The sequence below is a fragment of the Rattus norvegicus genome, chromosome 4, assembly GCF_036323735.1.
Source record: "Rattus norvegicus strain BN/NHsdMcwi chromosome 4, GRCr8, whole genome shotgun sequence".
NCBI classification, from domain to species: Eukaryota; Metazoa; Chordata; class Mammalia; order Rodentia; family Muridae; genus Rattus; species Rattus norvegicus.
This window is the reverse complement of record NC_086022.1, coordinates 11,360,158-11,379,705: the sequence shown is the minus strand read 5'-3', so window position 1 is coordinate 11,379,705 and position 19,548 is coordinate 11,360,158. Positions and strand designations below refer to the sequence as shown.

The 19,548-nt window shown below is 44.2% G+C and overlaps 1 protein-coding gene across 3 annotated transcripts in view; it reads left to right on the top strand.

The window, feature by feature from the left end:
• Positions 1–13,442: 13,442 nt before the first annotated feature.
• Positions 13,443–19,548, top strand: part of Nub1 (negative regulator of ubiquitin-like proteins 1) — a 30,888-nt gene continuing 24,782 nt past the window's right edge. Inside the window, exons 1-2 of one of the 3 annotated variants that reach the window (XM_039107214.2) lie at positions 13,443–13,638; positions 16,800–16,917. In XM_039107214.2, the coding sequence (XP_038963142.1) occupies positions 13,568–13,638; positions 16,800–16,917 (189 nt within the window). In that variant the 5' untranslated portion in view covers positions 13,443–13,567. The other 2 variants (NM_001013925.1, XM_063285691.1) reach the window with 2 other exon arrangements.

Here is a 19,548-nt window from a genome sequence, read left to right as displayed (position 1 = left end):
TATCTACCCTACTGGGTGCCCTGCTCATTTTACTTCTGCTCCTTACCTTTGGTCCCGACATTCTAAAGAGATTGGTCCAGTTCATGAAAGAAAGACTTGGGACTATTCATCTTAGGGTCATGAGGAATCACTATTACTCCCTCCAAAATCTAAACAAAGAAGCCTACAAGCTCCAGAAAGCCCCATTATTGGACCTTGTAGTTGCCAAAGAAAGGGAGGAATGAGAGACCAGATCTTGGGTTCAGACTCCATCTTAGAGAACCGGACTTAAGATTGAACTCTCTAACACAAGTTCCCAGGTTATTCCCCAACAAACTTGAGCCTCCAGTTTACAGGCCTGCCCCTAGCCCTTCATTTCCTCACAACTACCAATCAGGAGGAAAGCAGAAGTTTACAGTTTTGCTCCCAGCACCAGGCAATTATTTTAAAGAGCCACAAAATTCCATAATAGTCCCCCCAATCAGTTGTGTGCCAGGCTAGAAACCCCCTTGTTTGCTTATCATTTCCTATAATAACTTGTCCTGCTGAGAGAGCTTGGGGCTTCAGCCTCCCATTCTGCTGTGTCTCGAGCTTGAATAAAAAGACCCTAGTGTCCTAGTGTGATTGCATAGAGTTCGAATGCATGTCATATGCCTGCTAGCCAATTGATTCAAAGGTCAATATGCTTAGCCAATAAGTTTAAACTGTACCCTTGCTGGTGTAGCCTGTACCTCCAAAAAACTGCTTGTGTAAGGCTCCAAGTGAGTCTTAACTACTGGGAGACCCCCAAGTGAAACACGAGAACGGAGTTTGATGCAAATGCAAGAGGTTTATTTTCCAGCATGTTGGGGTTGACCTTCAATCAGCCCCTCATGGCGAGTGACTAGAAGACAACCAGGGTAGAGTCCTTTGGTCCCCAGCAGCCTCATGTAGATGACATTCCTCTTGTAGATAACAAAACTATCTCCAGCATTGGTACCATTCCAAACCACAAAGAAAAATGGAGGAATTACACAGGTGAAGGAGGAGATATTAAAAATTTTACTAAACCTACTATTTTCAATTTTAAGGGAACCTTCAAATGTGATAGATGTATTCTAAGGGGTAGTGGAATTAAACGCTACCCCTGTCTTAACATCAGAGAAGCAGCATCCAGGCATATAAGAGGACCACAAAGAAACATTGGGAACAATGTGTCCCACCTGTAACTGCTCCTGCAAAAGTCCATATGCTGCCTCCAATTTTTCAAAGAAAAGGGGCCAGTGCTCTACACAGGATAGGAAGCAACTTAGCAGTGGTCCCCATGACAAACCTCGCAATCCCATCCCATCTGTATGGGATTGAACAACCAGTTCCCCATCAGACACAGGTTGAAGATTACCCTGTCTTACCTCCCCAAACCCTTCCTGGGGGCAAATCCCTGTTCATAAGCATCCTCTGCACTGGTTGGGGTTCAGTGGTAAGCACCACTCCCATATCATGTAAGATGTCCCTCCCCCATCCTGCAGCAGCATCTCTCTGAGCTGTCTGGGAGCACTGCTCCCAACATTCTCCTCTCCATATGAGACAATCTCCCCCAGACAGCACTGCCCTACATAATTGTTGCCAATCTCCAGGAGTCAAATTGGACATAACATAAGATTCAAAAATAGCAGAAATAGGGTTGGGGATTTAGCTCAGTGGTAGAGCACTTGCCTAAGAAGTGCAAGCCCCTGGGTTCGGTCCCCAGCTCCGAAAAAAAAGAACAAAAAAAAAAAATAGCAGAAATAAAGAGAACAAGGGGACCATAAGCAGAGACTGCTTCTTTCAGGCTTTTCAAATCCTTAAAACTCAGAGGAACATATTGTCTAATAATTGACAATATTTTGTTGGGGTCTGGGTCCTCAACAACAGGAAACACTGCTCCCTGTCCAGGGGAAGGCTCAGGAAAAATTACCCCTCTCCTTGGAGCCTTCTCTCCATAACACCACTCCAAGGAAGGATAGGGTTCAAAGGCAGGAGGAGCAGGAGCTCCCTCTTCTTTAAAGAAGGGATTTTTACTAGGAGGATGAGATCTTGATTTTTTTTTTAACAACCATGCATTTATTAATCTTCCTTTTAAGCTCCTCTATTTCTTTTTTTTTTTTTTTCCCGGAGCTGGGGACCGAACCCAGGGCCTTGCGCTTGCTAGGCAAGCGCTCTACCGCTGAGCTAAATCCCCAACCCCTCTATTTCTTTTTCTTTTTCTTTTTTTTTTTTTTTTATTAACTTGAGTGTTTCTTATATACATTTCGAGTGTTATTCCCTTTCCCGGTTTCCGGGCAAACATCCCCCTCCCCCCTCCCCTTCCTTATGGGTGTTCCCCTCCCAACCCTCCCACCATTGCCGCCCTCCCCCCATAGACTAGTTCACTGGGGGTTCAGTCTTAGCAGGACCCAGGGCTTCCCCTTCCACTGGTGCTCTTACTAGTATATTCATTGCTACCTATGGGGTCAGAGTCCAGGGTCAGTCCATGTATAGTCTTTAGGTAGTGGCTTAGTCCCTGGAGGCTCTGGTTGCTTGGCATTGTTGTACTTTTGGGGTCTCGAGCCCCTTCAAGCTCTTCCAGTTCTTTCTCTGATTCCTTCAATAGGGGACCTATTCTCAGTTCAGTGGTTTGCTGCTGGCATTCGCCTCTGTATTTGCTGTATTCTGGCTGTGTCTCTCAGGAGCGATCTACATCCGGCTCCTGTCGGTCTGCACTTCTTTGCTTCATCCATCTAGTCCAATTGGGTGGCTGTATATGTATGGGCCAAATGTGGGACAGGCTCTGAATGGGTGTTCCTTCAGTCTCTGTTTTAATCTTTGCCTCTCCCTTCCCTGCCAAGGGTATTCTTTTTCCTCATTTAAAGAAGGAGTGAAGCATTCACATTTTGATCATCCGTCTTGAGTTTCGTTTGTTCTAGGGATCTAGGGTAATTCAAGCATTTGGGCTAATAGCCACTTATCAATGAGTGCATACCATGTATGTCTTTCTGTGATTGGGTTAGTTCACTCAGGATGATATTTTCCAGTTCCAACCATTTGCCTACGAATTTCATAAACTCGTTGTTTTTGATAGCTGAGTAATATTCCATTGTGTAGATGTACCACATTTTCTGTATCCATTCCTCTGTTGAAGGGCATCTGGGTTCTTTCCATTTTCTGGCTATTATAAATAAGGCTGCAATGAACATAGTGGAGCACGTGTCTCTTTTATATGTTGAGGCATCTTTTGGGTATATGCCCAAGAGAGGTATAGCTGGATCCTCAGGCAGTTCAATGTCCAATTTTCTGAGGAACCTCCAGACTGATTTCCAGAATGGTTTTACCAGTCTGCAATCCCACCAACAATGGAGGAGTGTTCCTCTTTCTCCACATCCTCGCCAGCATCTGCTGTCACCTGAGTTTTTGATCTTAGCCAATCGCACTGGTGTGAGGTGAAATCTCAGGGTTGTTTTGATTTGCATTTCCCTTATGACTAAAGATGTTGAACATTTCTTTAGGTGTTTCTCAGCCATTCGGCATTCCTCAGCTGTGAATTCTTTGTTTAGCTCTGAACCCCATTTTTTAATAGGGTTATTTGTTTCCCTGCGGTCTAACTTCTTGAGTTCTTTGTATATTTTGGATATAAGGCCTCTATCTGTTGTAGGGTTGGTAAAGATCTTTTCCCAATCTGTTGGTTGCCGTTTTGTCCTAACCACAGTGTCCTTTGCCTTACAGAAGCTTTGCAGTTTTATGAGATCCCATTTGTCAATTCTTGATCTTAGAGCATAAGCCATTGGTGTTTTGTTCAGGAAATTTTTTCCAGTGCCCATGTGTTCCAGATGCTTCCCTAGTTTTTCTTCTATTAGTTTGAGTGTGTCTGGTTTGATGTGGAGGTCCTTGATCCACTTGGACTTAAGCTTTGTACAGGGTGATAAGCATGGATCGATCTGCATTCTTCTACATGTTGCCCTCCAGTTGAACCAGCACCATTTGCTGAAAATGCTATCTTTTTTCCAATGGATGGTTTTGGCTCCTTTGTCAAAAATCAAGTGACCATAGGTGTGTGGGTTCATTTCTGGGTCTTCAATTCTATTCCATTGGTCTATCTGTCTGTCTCTGTACCAATACCATGCAGTTTTTATCACTATTGCTCTGTAATACTGCTTGAGTTCAGGGATAGTGATTCCCCCTGAAGTCCTTTTATTGTTGAGGATAGTTTTAGCTATCCTGGGTTTTTTGTTATTCCAGATGAATTTGCAGATTGTTCTGTCTAACTCTTTGAAGAATTGGATTGGTATTTTGATGGGGATTGCATTGAATCTGTAGATCGCTTTTGGTAAAATGGCCATTTTTACTATATTAATCCTGCCAATCCATGAGCATGGGAGATCTTTCCATCTTCTGAGGTCTTCTTCAATTTCTTTCTTCAGTGTCTTGAAGTTCTTATTGTACAGATCTTTTACTTGCTTGGTTAAAGTCACACCGAGGTACTTTATATTATTTGGGTCTATTATGAAGGGTGTCGTTTCCCTAATTTCTTTCTCGGCTTGTTTCTCTTTTGTATAGAGGAAGGCAACTGATTTATTTGAGTTAATTTTATACCCAGCCACTTTGCTGAAGTTGTTTATCAGCTTTAGTAGTTCTCTGGTGGAACTTTTGGGATCACTTAAATATACTATCATATCATCTGCAAATAGTGATATTTTGACCTCTTCTTTTCCGATCTGTATCCCTTTGATCTCCTTTTGTTGTCTGATTGCTCTGGCTAGAACTTCAAGAACTATATTGAATAAGTAGGGAGAGAGTGGGCAGCCTTGTCTAGTCCCTGATTTTAGTGGGATTGCTTCAAGTTTCTCTCCATTTAGTTTAATGTTAGCAACTGGTTTGCTGTATATGGCTTTTACTATGTTTAGGTATGGGCCTTGAATTCCTATTCTTTCCAGGACTTTTATCATGAAGGGGTGTTGAATTTTGTCAAATGCTTTCTCAGCATCTAATGAAATGATCATGTGGTTCTGTTCTTTCAGTTTGTTTATATAATGGATCACGTTGATGGTTTTCCGTATATTAAACCATCCCTGCATGCCTGGGATGAAGCCTACTTGATCATGGTGGATGATTGTTTTGATGTGCTCTTGAATTCGGTTTGCCAGAATTTTATTGAGTATTTTTGCGTCGATATTCATAAGGGAAATTGGTCTGAAGTTCTCTTTCTTTGTTGTGTCTTTGTGTGGTTTAGGTATAAGAGTAATTGTAGCTTCGTAGAAGGAATTTGGTAGGGCTCCATCTGTTTCAATTTTGTGGAATAGTTTGGATAATATTGGTATGAGGTCTTCTATGAAGGTTTGATAGAATTCTGCACTAAACCCATCTGGACCTGGGCTCTTTTTGGTTGGGAGACCTTTAATGACTGCTTCTATTTCCTTAGGAGTTATGGGGTTGTTTAACTGGTTTATCTGTTCCTGATTTAACTTTGATACCTGGTATCTGTCTAGGAAATTGTCCATTTCCTGAAGATTTTCAAATTTTGTTGAATATAGGTTTTTATAGTAAGATCTGATGATTTTTTGAATTTCCTCTGAATCTGTAGTTATGTCTCCCTTTTCATTTCTGATTTTGTTAATTTGGACGCACTCTCTGTGTCCTCTCGTTAGTCTGGCTAAGGGTTTATCTATCTTGTTGATTTTCTCAAAGAACCAACTTTTGGTCCTGTTGATTCTTTCTATGGCCCTTTTTGTTTCTACTTGGTTGATTTCAGCTCTGAGTTTGATTATTTCCTGCCTTCTACTCCTCCTGGGTGTATTTGTTTCTTTTTGTTCTAGAGCTTTTAGGTGTGCTGTCAAGCTGCTGACATATGCTCTTTCCTGTTTCTTTCTGCAGGCACTCAGCGCTATGAGTTTTCCTCTTAGCACAGCTTTCATTGTGTCCCATAAGTTTGAGTATGTTGTATCCTCATTTTCATTAAATTCTAAAAAGTTTTTAATTTCTTTCTTTATTTCTTCCTTGACCAGGTTATCATTGAGTAGAGCATTGTTCAATTTCCACGTATATGTGGGCATTCTTCCCTTATTGTTATTGAAGACCAGTTTTAGGCCGTGGTGGTCTGATAGCACGCATGGGATTATTTCTATCTTTTTGTACCTGTTGAGGCCCGTTTTTTGACCAATTATATGGTCAATTTTGGAGAAAGTACCATGAGGAGCTGAGAAGAAGGTATATCCTTTTGCTTTAGGATAGAATGTTCTATAAATATCCGTTAAGTCCATTTGGCTCATGACTTCTCTTAGTCTGACGACATCACTGTTTAATTTCTGTTTCCATGATCTGTCCATTGATGAGAGTGGGGTGTTAAAATCTCCCACTATTATTGTGTGAGGTGCAATGTGTGTTTTGAGCTTTAGTAAGGTTTCTTTTACGTATGTAGGTGCCCTTGTATTTGGGGCATAGATATTTAGGATTGAGAGTTCATCTTGGTGGATCTTTCCTTTGATGAATATGAAGTGTCCTTCCTTATCTTTTTTGATGACTTTTAGTTGGAAATTGATTTTATTTGATATTAGAATGGCTACTCCAGCTTGCTTCTTCTGACCATTTGCTTGGAAAGTTGTTTTCCAGCCTTTCACTCTGAGGTAGTGTCTGTCTTTGTCTCTGAGGTGTGTTTCCTGTAGGCAGCAGAATGCAGGGTCCTCGTTGCGTATCCAGTTTGTTAATCTATGTCTTTTTATTGGGGAGTTGAGGCCATTGATATTGAGAGATATTAAGGAATAGTGATTATTGCTTCCCGTTATATTCATATTTGGATGTAAGGTTATGTTTGTGTGCTTTCATTCTCTTTGTTTTGTTGCCAAGACGATTAGTTTCTTGCTTCTTCTAGGGTATAGCTTGCCTCCTTATGTTGGGCTTTACCATTTATTATCCTTTGTAGTGCTGGATTTGTAGAAAGATATTGTGTAAATTTGGTTTTGTCATGGAATATCTTGGTTTCTCCATCAATGTTAATTGAGAGTTTTGCTGGATACAGTAACCTGGGCTGGCATTTGTGTTCTCTTAGGGTCTGTATGACATCAGTCCAGGATCTTCTGGCCTTCATAGTTTCTGGCGAGAAGTCTGGTGTGATTCTGATAGGTCTCCCTTTATATGTTACTTGACCTTTTTCCCTTACTGCTTTTAATATTCTTTCTTTATTTTGTGCGTTTGGTGTTTTGACAATTATGTGACGGGAGGTGTTTCTTTTCTGGTCCAATCTATTTGGAGTTCTGTAGGCTTCTTGTATGCCTATGGGTATCTCTTTTTTTAGGTTAGGAAAGTTTTCTTCTATGATTTTGTTGAAGATATTTACTGGTCCTTTGAGCTGGGAGTCTTCACTCTCTTCTATACCTATTATCCTTAGGTTTGATCTTCTCATTGAGTCCTGGATTTCCTGTATGTTTTGGACCAGTAGCTTTTTCCGCTTTACATTATCTTTGACAGTTGAGTCAATGATTTCTATGGAATCTTCTGCTCCTGAGATTCTCTCTTCCATCTCTTGTATTCTGTTGGTGAAGCTTGTATCTACAGCTCCTTGTCTCTTCTTTTGGTTTTCTATATCCAGGGTTGTTTCCATGTGTTCTTTCTTGATTGCTTCTATTTCCATTTTTAATTCCTTCATCTGTTTGATTGTGTTTTCCTGGAATTCTTTCAGGGATTTTTGCCATTCCTCTTTGTAGGTTTCTACTTGTTTATTAATGATTTCCTGTGTTTCCCTAAGTGTGTTCATGTCTTTCTTGAAGTCCTCCAGCATCATGATCAAATATGATTTTGAAACTAGATCTTGCTTTTCTGGTGTGTTTGGATATTCCATGTTTGTTTTGGTGGGAGAATTGGGCTCCGATGATGGCATGCAGTCTTGGTTTCTGTTGCTTGGGTTCCTGCGCTTGCCTCTCGCCATCAGATTATCTCTAGTGTTACTTTGTTCTGCTATTTCTGACAGTGGGTAGACTGACCTATAAGCCTGTGTGTCAGGAGTGCTGTAGACCTGTTTTCCTCTCTTTCCGTCAGTTATGGGGACAGTGTGTTCTGCTTTCGGGCGTGTAGTTTTTCCTCTCTACAGGTCTTCAGCTGTTCCTGTGGGCCTGTGTCTTGAGTTCACCAGGCAGCTTTCTTGCAGCAGAAAATTTGGTCTTACCTGTGGTCCCGAGGCTCAGGTTCGCTCGTGGGGTGCTGCCCAGGGGCTCTCTGCAGCGGCAGCAACCAGGAAGACCTGTGCCGCCCCTTCCGGGAGCTTCAGTGCACCAGGGTTCCAGATGGTCTTTGGCTTTGTCCTCTGGCGTCCGAGATGTGTGTGCAGGGAGCAGTCTCTTCTGGTTTCCCAGGCTTGTCTGCCTCTCTGAAGGTTTAGTTCTCCCTCCCACGGGATTTGGGTGCAGAGAACTGTTTATCCGGTCTGTTTCTTTCAGGATCCGGCGGTGTCTCAGGCGCAGAAGTCCTGCCGCTCCTGGGCCCTCCCCCACGGGAGCCCAGAGGCCTTATACAGTTTCCTTTTGGGCCAGGGATGTGGGCAGGGGTGAGCAGTGTTGGTGGTCTCTTCTGCTCTGCAGCCTCAGGAGTGCCCACCTGACCAGGCGGTTGGGTCTCTCTCTCACCGGGTCTGGGAGCAGAGAGCTGCTGCGGGCCGGGATCCGCGGGTGTGGGACTTCCGGTAAACACAGACCGTGCGGGGTCCTAGAGAAATTCTGCTTCCGTGTGTCCCAAGCTCACCAGGCAGCTTTCTTGCAGCAGAAAATTTGGTCCTACCTGTGGTCCCGAGGCTCAGGTTCGCTCGTGGGGTGCTGCCCAGGGGCTCTCTGCAGCGGCAGCAACCAGCCTCTATTTCTTTTTCTAATGTTTCTTCTTCATCCTCCTCTGAGCTTGAATCCTGATCTGAATCTGAGATTTGTAAAGACTTGCGAGAGGCATCATCCTGTGACGCTCTGAATGTTCTTTCTATCTCTGACATTTGTTCCTTTCTCTTAGCGTTAGTGCTCAAGAGAGCATCCTTGACCAATATCCACAAAGAGAACATGGTGACAGGAATGCTCTCAGGGCCATCTCTTTGCAGTGTCCTCTGCAAATCTGTCTTAACATGTTCCCAATCAGGAATACTAAGTACTCCTGAATGAACAAACCAGGGACTAGTCTTTTCTAAAGTTTTAATAAATTCTTTAGCTGTTTTTACCTTTATCTCTGTTCCCTGCTGCTTGAGCAGAGCTACTATCTGATCTATTAGCTGTAATGTGGAACTTGAGGTTCCCATGGCACAACCCTTTTACTTACTGCGAACTAAACTTCTGAGCCAATACGTTCCTTTCACTTCACCGGCCAGCTTCTTGGAATGATCCCATCAGAGGCTCTTCACTTTCCTTATCTTGGTAGGGACCTCCACTTGGTGGCGCCACGGTACCAAGAACCAGGCATAGGCCTGGGGGATTTAACAGAAGACAGAGACTCGGGTCATTCGTGCTATGAGAATGCAAAAGCTTTACTGATATATATATATCTCAAGTTCACAGGGTGGAAAAACCCCAGAAGCACAATGGAAAAGAAATGTTCTCAGGATAGAAACAGGAACATGGAAATGGAAAAACAAGTTACATTCTCAGAATAAAAACAGGAACTGACTCAATGGTGTTACCGCCCATCGGCCAAACAGCAAAAGCCAAGATGTTCTTTTCTTAAAAACAAAAGTTTCCACATGTGTCAGCAAGGCTCAGCAGAGGGCAAAAACTGAGGGAGCCCAGGAGGGTCTGACATCGTGGGTTCTGGGTTCATTTGGAAAGTGATGAAATGGGCTGGAGAGATGGCTCAGAGGATGAGAGCATTGACTGCTCTTCCAGAGGTCTAAGCTCAATTCCCAGCACCCATATAGTGGCTCACAGCCATCTGTAATGGGATCTGATGACCTCTTCTGGCATGCAGGCATACATGAAAAGAGACTGTATACATAATAAATAAATCTTTTTAAAAAGTGATAAAATGTTTTAAAATTTTTTGTGATTATGTATGGTCAACTCTTCAAATATACTGAAAAGCGGGCTGGAGAGATGGCTCAGCAGTTAAGAGCACCCGACTGCTCTTCCAGAGGTCCTGAGTTCAATTCCCAGCAACCACATGGTGGCTCACAACCATCTGTAATGGGATCCGTTGCCCTCTTCTGATGTGTCTGAAGACAGCTGCAGTGTACTTATATATAATAAATGAATAAATCTTTAAAAAAATATACTGAAAAGCACTGAATCATATAACTCGAATTTGAATATTATGATCCATATGCATTAAATCACAATAATATTGTTTTAAAAATGAAAATTCATGCTATTCAATCCCATGAAAAAAACTTTAAATTCTGTACAGAAAGACCAATCTACATATACAAAAAAACAGCAGTAGGATCTTTGGGAGGCAAGAATCAAGTTTCACTTTGCACAGTAAGTTTGTTATTTAGTTGCAAAGAAGGAAAGACAATGCCTTAATAATTTCTTTAGAGTGGAAATAGTTACCTACAGATACCATTTTTTTGGGTTTACACTCTATCCTAGTTAAGTTTTTACTACTGTGAACAGTCACCATGACCGAGGCAAGTCTTATAAGGACAACATATAATTGGGCTGGCTTACAGGTTTAGAGGTTCAGTCCATCATTATCAAGGTGGGAGCATGGCAGCATCTAGGCAGGCATGGTACAGGAGGAGCTGAGAGTTCTACATCTTCATCTGAGGGCTGCTGGTGGAAGACTCACTTCTAGGCAGCCAGGGTGAGGTCTTAAAGCCCATGCCCACAGTGACACACCTACTCCATCAAGGACACACCTTCTAATAGTGCTATTCCCTGGGCTGAGCATATACAAACCATCACATTCCACTCCTTGGCCCCCATAGGCTTGTCCAACCATATGAGTCTATGGGGGGGGCCATACCTAAATATAGCATAATGCAAAACATTTAGTCCAACTTCAAAAGTCCCCATAGTCTATAGGAATCTCAACCATGTTAAAAGTTCAAAGTCTCTTCTGAGATCCATCCAATCACTTAACTGTAATCCCTGAGTCAAGATAGGAAACCATTTGGCAAACTCCAAACTCTGCATCTGCATGTCTGATGTCAAAGCAGTTTTCAGATCTCCAAATCCTTTTTCATCTTTGTTGACTGCAACAAACTTCTTTCTCCTGGGCTGGTTCCACTCCCTGTTAGCAGTTTTCTTCAGTAGATAGATCATGGTTCTGGCATCTTGAACATCCTGGGTCTCCAGTGCAACTTCAATGTTACAGTTTCTCGCTTCAAAGTCTGGGATCCACCCATGATCTTCTGGGCTCCTCCAAAGGGCTGATGTCTCTTCTCCAGCTCTGCCCGCTGTAGCTCTCTAAGCTCAGGTTGATCCACTCCACTGCCGTTGCTGTTCTTGGTGATCTTGCCACGGTCCTGGCTCTCTTCATGGTGCCAAATCTCAAATGACCCCTTCAGTTTTGGGCCATCAACTGCAACTGAGGCTGCACCTTTACCAATGTCTAGTGCCAAGCTGCTCATGCTCATGCCTTCAAAACCAGTACTATCTGGATGACTCTCACACATTACCAAGTACAGCTTGCAGCATGAGGTACAACCTTGGCTATCTCTGGAACACAGCTTCTTTGTGCTCTCAGAAAACACTCCCCCGATAACCTCAGTGATGCTGGTTTCTCTCTCTCTCTCTCTCTCTCTCTCTCTCTCTCTCTCTCCCTCTCTCAAGATTTATTAATTGTGTGTATATGAGTACACTGTAGCTGTCTCCAGAAACACCAGAAAAGGGCATCAGATCTCATTACGGATGGTTGTGAGCCACCATGTAGCTGCTGGGAATTGAACTCAGGACCTCTGGAAGTGCAGTCAGTGCTCTTAACCACTGAGCCATCTCTCCAGCCCATGCTGATCTCTTCTTACTCACACCTAATTTCTTAACTCCAGCTAACCAGCATCAATTGTCCCAGTAGTCCCTTCTGTTCTTGACTCTAAAACCAGAGCCATGTGGCCAAGCTGCCGAGCTCTGCTGCTTGCAGGAGTTAGAACATGGCCTCCTTGATCTATTACATTATCATCAGCTTTCTGTTTTCCAACTCCTTCACTGCCTAAGCTTGACTTGTCCTGGAACTTGCTCTGTCGACTGTCTTTGAGCTCATACCTGTTTCCTAAACGCTGGGATTAAAGGTATGTACTGGCATTCCTGGATCTAAAACTTTCTTTGTTCTAGGCTAACCTTGAACTCAGGAAATCTGCTTGCCTCATTCTTCAGGAATTAAAGGCAGCTAGGGTGAGGGTCTTATAACCCACATCCACAGTGACACACCTACTCCGACAAAGTCACACCTTCTAATAGTGCCACTCCCAGGGCTGAGCATATATAAACCATCACACATTCACTTTCTTTTGTTTGGTTCTGATAGCTGTGTCAGTTGGGAGGCATAACAAACAACTTGCAAATCTGAACCTTATAATAACTTCTTTAGCTCCTGATTCACAGAGGCCATTTTTGGACTGACTTGGTGGGCCTGTGCTGGGCTCTCCCGTATGTGCGTGGGAAGCAGGTGTTGAATGATCAATGTAGCTTCACTGGCAGGCTAGCAGTTGGCAAGCTCCCTGTTGGGGTTCCTGGTTGCTTATGCTCCTGCAGGCTAGATCAGACCTCCTCACAGTCTGCAGCAAGATGAATCTCAACACCAGAGCGTTGTTTCCTTTCTCACAGTATTAAAAACATACCTCATTTTTTATTCCCGTTTGGATTGTTTCCTTTCCTAGATATAAGGACACATGCCTGTTCCTAGATACTGGTATTTTTCACAGCACTGAGCAAAGCTGACATCCATATCTACTGTACCCATGGTGGTAATGGGCAGAACTGAGTAGCAGAAGCTGCTGGAAGCATGGGTAGCCTACCTAACTTCAACAGGAGAGGGGATCCTGGTGGGATTGTGTAGGGTGGTGTGCGGATCCTTCAGTTTAGGGGGACCCCCTGGGCCTAGTAGAGGGAAGACGAGAAAATGTTCAGGAAAACAGGTCTTGCTCTGTCAAGGCTTTTGTGGAATAAAGCCAGATTCATTTTCCTCTGACCTCAGAAAAACTGTGTCTGGGAGTGGACCTGGAGCACTATTAGATTTGCAGTGCCTCACCAGGCCTCCTCTGCCCCTCTCCCACCTCCCAAGACTAGTTTTAGCCCCGCCTTTCCAACCTAACAGCTCCACCTACAGCCCGCCCTGCCTCCATCTTCTTTCGCGCCCCTTCCCAGATCAGCTCCACCAGCAAACTACCAGGTCTGCCCACAGATTGCCTGACCCTCATCTTGGCCCTCGCCCCACCCACTTTGCCCCTCACCTCCCTCCTCTACATCAGCCCCGCCCTGCCCACACTCTCCCTAGCTCCATTACGCGATCGTCCCGCCCCACACAGTCCCGCCCACTAAGTACTAGCCCCGCCCCCAAGTCGCGTTTTCCGGGCTTCCTTCCTTTCCCACCGCCTTCAGCTCGCCCCTCGGCCCCACCCCTCCGTGTAGCCCCCGCCCACGACCCGCCTTCCGGACGGCGCGAGGGGGCGGAGCCGGGGGCGGGGCCGGCCTCACCCGGAATGAAAACAAACGGCGGCCTCTGCCGCATCCGGGCATTTGGCTGGTCTCGGCTGGCTCGGTGGTGGCGCAGGTGAGACTGCTGCGGCGGGCACCGACCCGGGTTTGGGCCTCGGCCTGGCAGCGCGGCTGAGGCGGCCGTCGGCTGGGTGGGCAGGAGTGGTCGGGCGAACCCGGCGGGGCAGGCTGGGGCGGAAGCGGGAGGAGGTCGCGGTAGAGCTGAGGGAAAGGGAAGGATACCGGCCGCCAGCCTGAGCTAGGATGAGCTGACTGCCTGGGCTGACGTGCAGACAGTGGATGGCGTTGGGTGAGAACGCGAGCTTTCTGGACCCACACTGTCCCTGCCCCTTCCCTTGCCCTTACTTTTAAATAGGAGGCCCTAATTGCGTGTTATTTCCCCGAGAGGGAACGTGTTGAATGTGCGTAAGGCTGTAGGCAGTCTCGATTGATTGACAAGTGAAAGTGATATTTTTCAGCGTTGATTCCTAACGTTTCACTTTCGGTTCAGAGCTCTGATATTCATGACAAGTATTTTCTGCTGTATGATGTGGAACGCCCAGCGACAGACAGGAAACGCAGTTCTCCAGTTAAAATTGAAAACTGGGCTGTTAGATTTTCTTCCTTTTGACCTAACATGGGTCATTCTGTTGCCTGTAGTTGGAGTTTCATACGTTTCAATACAGTGGTTTAATTTTTTTTTTTTTTTGAGATAGTGTCTCACTGTATAGCTCTGTCTGTCTTGGAATTCGCTAAAGGCGAGCATAACTATGGTCGGCTTCGGTGGTCTAATTTCGTTAAACATTAAATCTTAGGTTAATCTGGGCGTGGCACACCCTCCTCCCAGAGCTTGGGAGGCAGAGACTGGAGATCTCTGTGAGTTCAAGTTAAGCCTGGTTTACATAGTGAGTTCCAGGACAGCCAGAGCTCAGTACTGAGACTCTGTCATGGTTTTTTTTTTTAAAAAGAAAAAAAAAAAAAGGAAAAAAATCTTATGTGATGCAGACCTGGCAACAGTGTGGGCACAGATGAAGGGTTGTAATATCCTTTTTTCAGACAAAGGACTGGATACAGTTGAAAGGCTGTTTTCAACCTTCTGAATAGCTGGGTACTAGTAAATTATCCCTGCCACCCTCCTTAGGAGATTGCAGTGATCTTTTTCTCAGAATTTCTATAAATTTGAATCCTGTGTTTGGTGGTTTAAGAGATTTGTATTTGCAAAGCTCCTAAGTGCCTGTGGTGAGCTTATGAGTGAAAGCACACAGCATATTCTCTGTCTTTCTGCTTCCCCTCGTCTCTCTCTCCCTCCCCCATCCCTCTCTCCCTGTCTCTCACCCTCTCTCTCTTCCCTTCCTCTCTCCCTCTCTCCCTCTCTGACATAAATACACACAATGTTCACTCCATGTGCCATCCTGATGACCTGTTTCTCACTCTCAGATAGATCTGGGCATCCTTTTAAAAGTGTGGTTATGGAATAATGCTTAAGTCACCACGCTTGTATTGAAGATGAGGTGGATTGTGTTTAGAAGGACGATATTTAAGTTATATCAATCCACGTATTGTTCCACTCTCTGGAATTCATGTTCACCAGTGAGGAGTGAGTAGCTTCCTACTGTGTTTAATCTGGCAAACCTTGAAACACTTTACTACTTCTTCCAGCTGCCGCAGGCTCTTAGCAGCCCCACCTACCCCGTGGAATAGCTGTGCTCATGTGCAATGCCGTCAGCATGCTGTCAGTGCTCATGTGCAATGCTTTCAGTAGCCCCACCTACCCTGTGGAATAGCTGTGCTCCTGTGCAATGCCATCACACCTCCTATGTAAAAAATGGAAAGTTGTATGCTGAGGACGTGCAGCATGGAATTGTGAGACAAACTAGAGTCCCTATTGTAGGCGGTTGTCCCATGCCAGTTCTGGCCCGGGCTCATTTTGTGGTTTTACAAACCTGGAGCCTGGAGTTTCCCAGCAGTAAAGGGACTTCTCAGAAGTACCAGTGAAAACAAAACCAAGGAACAAATCTTGAAGACAAGCAATTCTCAAACTAAACAAATAAAGAAACAAAAAGTGAAATGGTGCAGTGCTGTACGTTCTTTTATTTATTGATTGATTCCTCGAGGCTGGCCTGGAACTCAGAGATCTACCTGTCTGTGCCCTCCAAATGCTGGGAATAAAGGTGTGCATCACCATACTTAGCTAACTTTTTTTTTTTAAGATTTATTTATTTAGGGGGGAAGATTTATTTATTTATTATATGTGAGTACACTGTAGCTGTCTTCAGACACACCAGAAGAGGGGGTTGGATCTCATTACAGATGGTTGTGAGCCACCATGTGGTTGCTGGGATTTGAACTCAGGACCTCTGGAAGAGCAGTCAGTGCTCTTAACAGCTGAGCCATCTCTCCAGCCCCCTAGCTAACTTTATTTTCAGAGTTCAGCTATATAAACATTTAGTACTGATGCTTCATAGTTCAGACTAGCTTTTCTCTATGCTTAGTCTTAGGTTTTGAATTAAAGTGGCTAAGTGTGAGAGAATTTACAAAGTATAGATTGGGTTACTAAAGGGTTTGCCTTGTCCTTTTTTTTTTTTTTAATTACCTTTTTTTTTTTTAGTGGGTATGGGTGTTTTGCCTGTATGTATGTATACCAGAAGAGGACCTTGGATTCCCCTGGAACTGATATTACAGATGATTGTGAACTTCCATGGGGATATTTGGAACCAAACTGACTTCTGGAAGTATGACAGCTCTAACCCCTGAGTTGTCTGGCCAGCCCCTTTCCCTGTCTTTATGATAATAACAGGGTAAGAAATGGAGAGATAGGGCTGGGCTGCTACTGAGCAGAGCAGAGGCCTAGAATTATAATGCAGAATGCCCTGGTTTGCTCCCTTCTTCCATAAGAAACATGAGAGTATGTTACTCCTTGTTACATCTTAGCAAGTTGGAAGTAGACATTGTACAATGGGCTGGTTATAGATTTAATCCCAGTATTCAGAAGGCAAAGGAAGGCAGATCTTTGTTCCAGGTCAGCTTGGTCTACAGAAACAGAACAAGTTCCAAGACAGCCAGGGCTACACAGAGAAACCCTGTCTTAAAAAGCACAAACAAAACACAACAATAAAAATTTATATTGCCTTGCATGTAATTGGATCCAGTAGCTGAGGTTCCTCAGTGGATTAAGTAATGTGTGAAGCATTTTAAAATGTGATACGGGTTTTATTGATTTACAGTTTTACTTTCAAGGATGGCGCAGAAGAAATATCTTCAAGCAAAACTGACCCAGTTTCTAAGGGAAGACAGAATTCAACTTTGGAAACCTCCATATACTGAAGAAAATAAAGAAGTTGGTTTGGCCTTAAAGGTATTTTTTTAAGATTTATTTATAAGTCTATTATATATAAGTACACTGTAGCTATCTTCAGACACATCAGAAGAGGGCATCAGATCCCATTACAGATGGTTGTGAGCCACCATGTGGTTGTGGGGATTTGAACCCAGGACCTCTGGAGGAGCAGTCAATGCTCTTAACCACTGAGCCATCTCTCCAGTTCAGTATTTTTTTTTTCAGAAAATATAGTTTTATTATTAGATAAGTAAAAAGTAACATTCTACAATCTCACCTTGGCTTCTATTTATTCTCTTGAGTTTGTTTTTTTTTTTTTTTTTTTTTTCCTTTGTTTCGGAGCTGGGGACCGAACCCAGGGCCTTGCGCTTGTTAGGCAAGCGCTCTACTGCTGAGCTAAATCCCCAACCCCCTCTTTTTTTTTTTTTTTTATTGGATTTTTTAAATTTACATTTCAAATGTTATCCTGTTTTGTGATTTCCCATCCATAAACCCTCTATCCCATTCCCCCTCCCCCTGCTTCTATGAGGGTGTACCCCCACCCACCCACCTTTTCCCACCTCCCTACCCTGACATTCCCTTACACTGGGGCATCGAGCCTTGGCAGGACCAAGGGCTTCTCCTCCCATTGATGCCCAACAAGGCCATCCTCTGCTACATATGCAGCTGGAGCCATGGGTCTGTCCATGCGTACCCTTTGGATGATGGTTTAATCCCTGGGGAGCTCTGGTTGGTTGGTATTATTGTTCTTATGGGGTTGCAAACCCCTTCAGCTCCTTCAGTCCTCTCTCTGACTCCTTCATTGGTGACCTTGTTCTTATCTCAGTTCAGTGGTTGTCTGTGAGCATCTACCTCTGTATTTGTCATGCTCTGGCAGAGCCTCTCAGGAGACAGCTAGATCAGGCTCCTGTCAGCTTGTACTTCTTGGCATCAGCAATACTGTCTGGGTTTGGTGTCTGTGTATGGGCTGGATCCCCAGGTGGGGCAGTCTCTGGATGGCCTTTCCTTCAGTCTCTGCTCCACACTTTGTCTCCATATCTCTTCCTGTGAATATTTTGCTCCCCCTTCTAAGAGGGACTGAAGCATCTGCACATTGGTTGTCCTTCTTAAGCTTCACGTGGTCTGTGAATTTTATCTTGGATAATTCGAGCTTTTGGGCTGATAGCCACTTATCAGTGAGTGCATACCATGTGTGATTTTTTTGTGTTTGGGTCACCTCACTCAGGATGATTATTTTCTAGTTCCATCCATTTGCCTGTGAATTTCATGATGTCATTGTTTTCTGTATCCGTTCCTCTGTTGAGGGACATCTGGGTTCTTTCCAGCTTCTGGCTATTATGAATAAGGCTTCCATGAACATAATGGAGCATGTATCCTTGCTGTATGTTGGAGCATCTTTTGGGTGTATGCCCAGGAGTGATATAGCTGGGTCCTCAGATAGTGCAATGTCCAATTTTCTGAGGAAACTTCAGATTGATTTCCAGAGTGGTTGTACCAGCTTGCAATCCCACCTGTATTTTTTTTAAACATGTAAGTCTTTTGCAGTGTGAAAACCTACTTATAGTAAATACTATTCTGAAGTCACCAGAAATTACTAGGCACAGCTGTGGAAATTTTGGGAAGCACCAAAACCATTAGTAATGAACAAATTCCTACTTAATTTTTTTCAGCACCAGAAGTAGCGCCCTGGGTTTCACACAGGGGTATGCAAGCTCTTTGCTACCAAGCCACTCCCCACAAGCTGCCACTTCATTTTTATGTTACCTGACTTCCCAGGCATTGTACTAGTCATATTAACTATAATACAGTAGCTGGGGAGAATTAAGTTATAAAGAGAAAAAGGTTATTTTGGTTTATGGTTCTGGAAGTTCCTCAAGCCTGAGTGGTCCTGAAGCCTTGGGACTTTGTCTGGGGTGGCACCCTGTGACAAGCCTCAGGGCAGAGATGAGGACTGTGCACCAAGACACACAATCCTGTATGGCATGTCCTGTTTCATGAGAAGGGATAGGGAAGGGGGCAAGAGCAATGAAAAACCAGCCTTGGTTCAGTTAGCATGTGCTCCTCTGCCTTTTCTGAGGTAGTTTACTGTGAAGTGTGTGGAGGGAGGCAGCAGCAACTTCAGAGCCCTGTAGACCAGGCAACCAGGTGTGAACCAAGCTCCTGCCTCAGGCCCAGTGTGAAGGCAGCCTCTCATTTCCTAAACCAGGAAACTGAAAGGGAGGTTGTGTCCAGCTGTCCGATAACCGGGGAAGGCCCAACCCTCTAGGATCTTCCACCTACCAGTAGTAGCATCTACGCATTGAGCCTTTACCACAGCCTTTGGAAGACATTGAACCGTGACACGAATGTGCTGTTTTTAAAGCCATTTGATCTTGCTTGCTGTGGTATCTTGGCTTGAGACATTGTAATAGACTGGCAGAGCTAACACTCTTGAGAATGGTTAGGACTTCAGGAGCATCTAACATCCTAACAGTTTTGGAGGAAGGGTGGCTGCCAGAAGGGAGAAGCCTTGATTAGAAGCTGCATGTTTTCCATGTCACCCTCCAGGGGCCAATCATGTCATAGACATCGGTGGCCCAGGATCTAATCAGCCATGCCTGATAGCATGCCTCCATTAAAGATATGTAAATGACGGCTCCTGAGACCTAC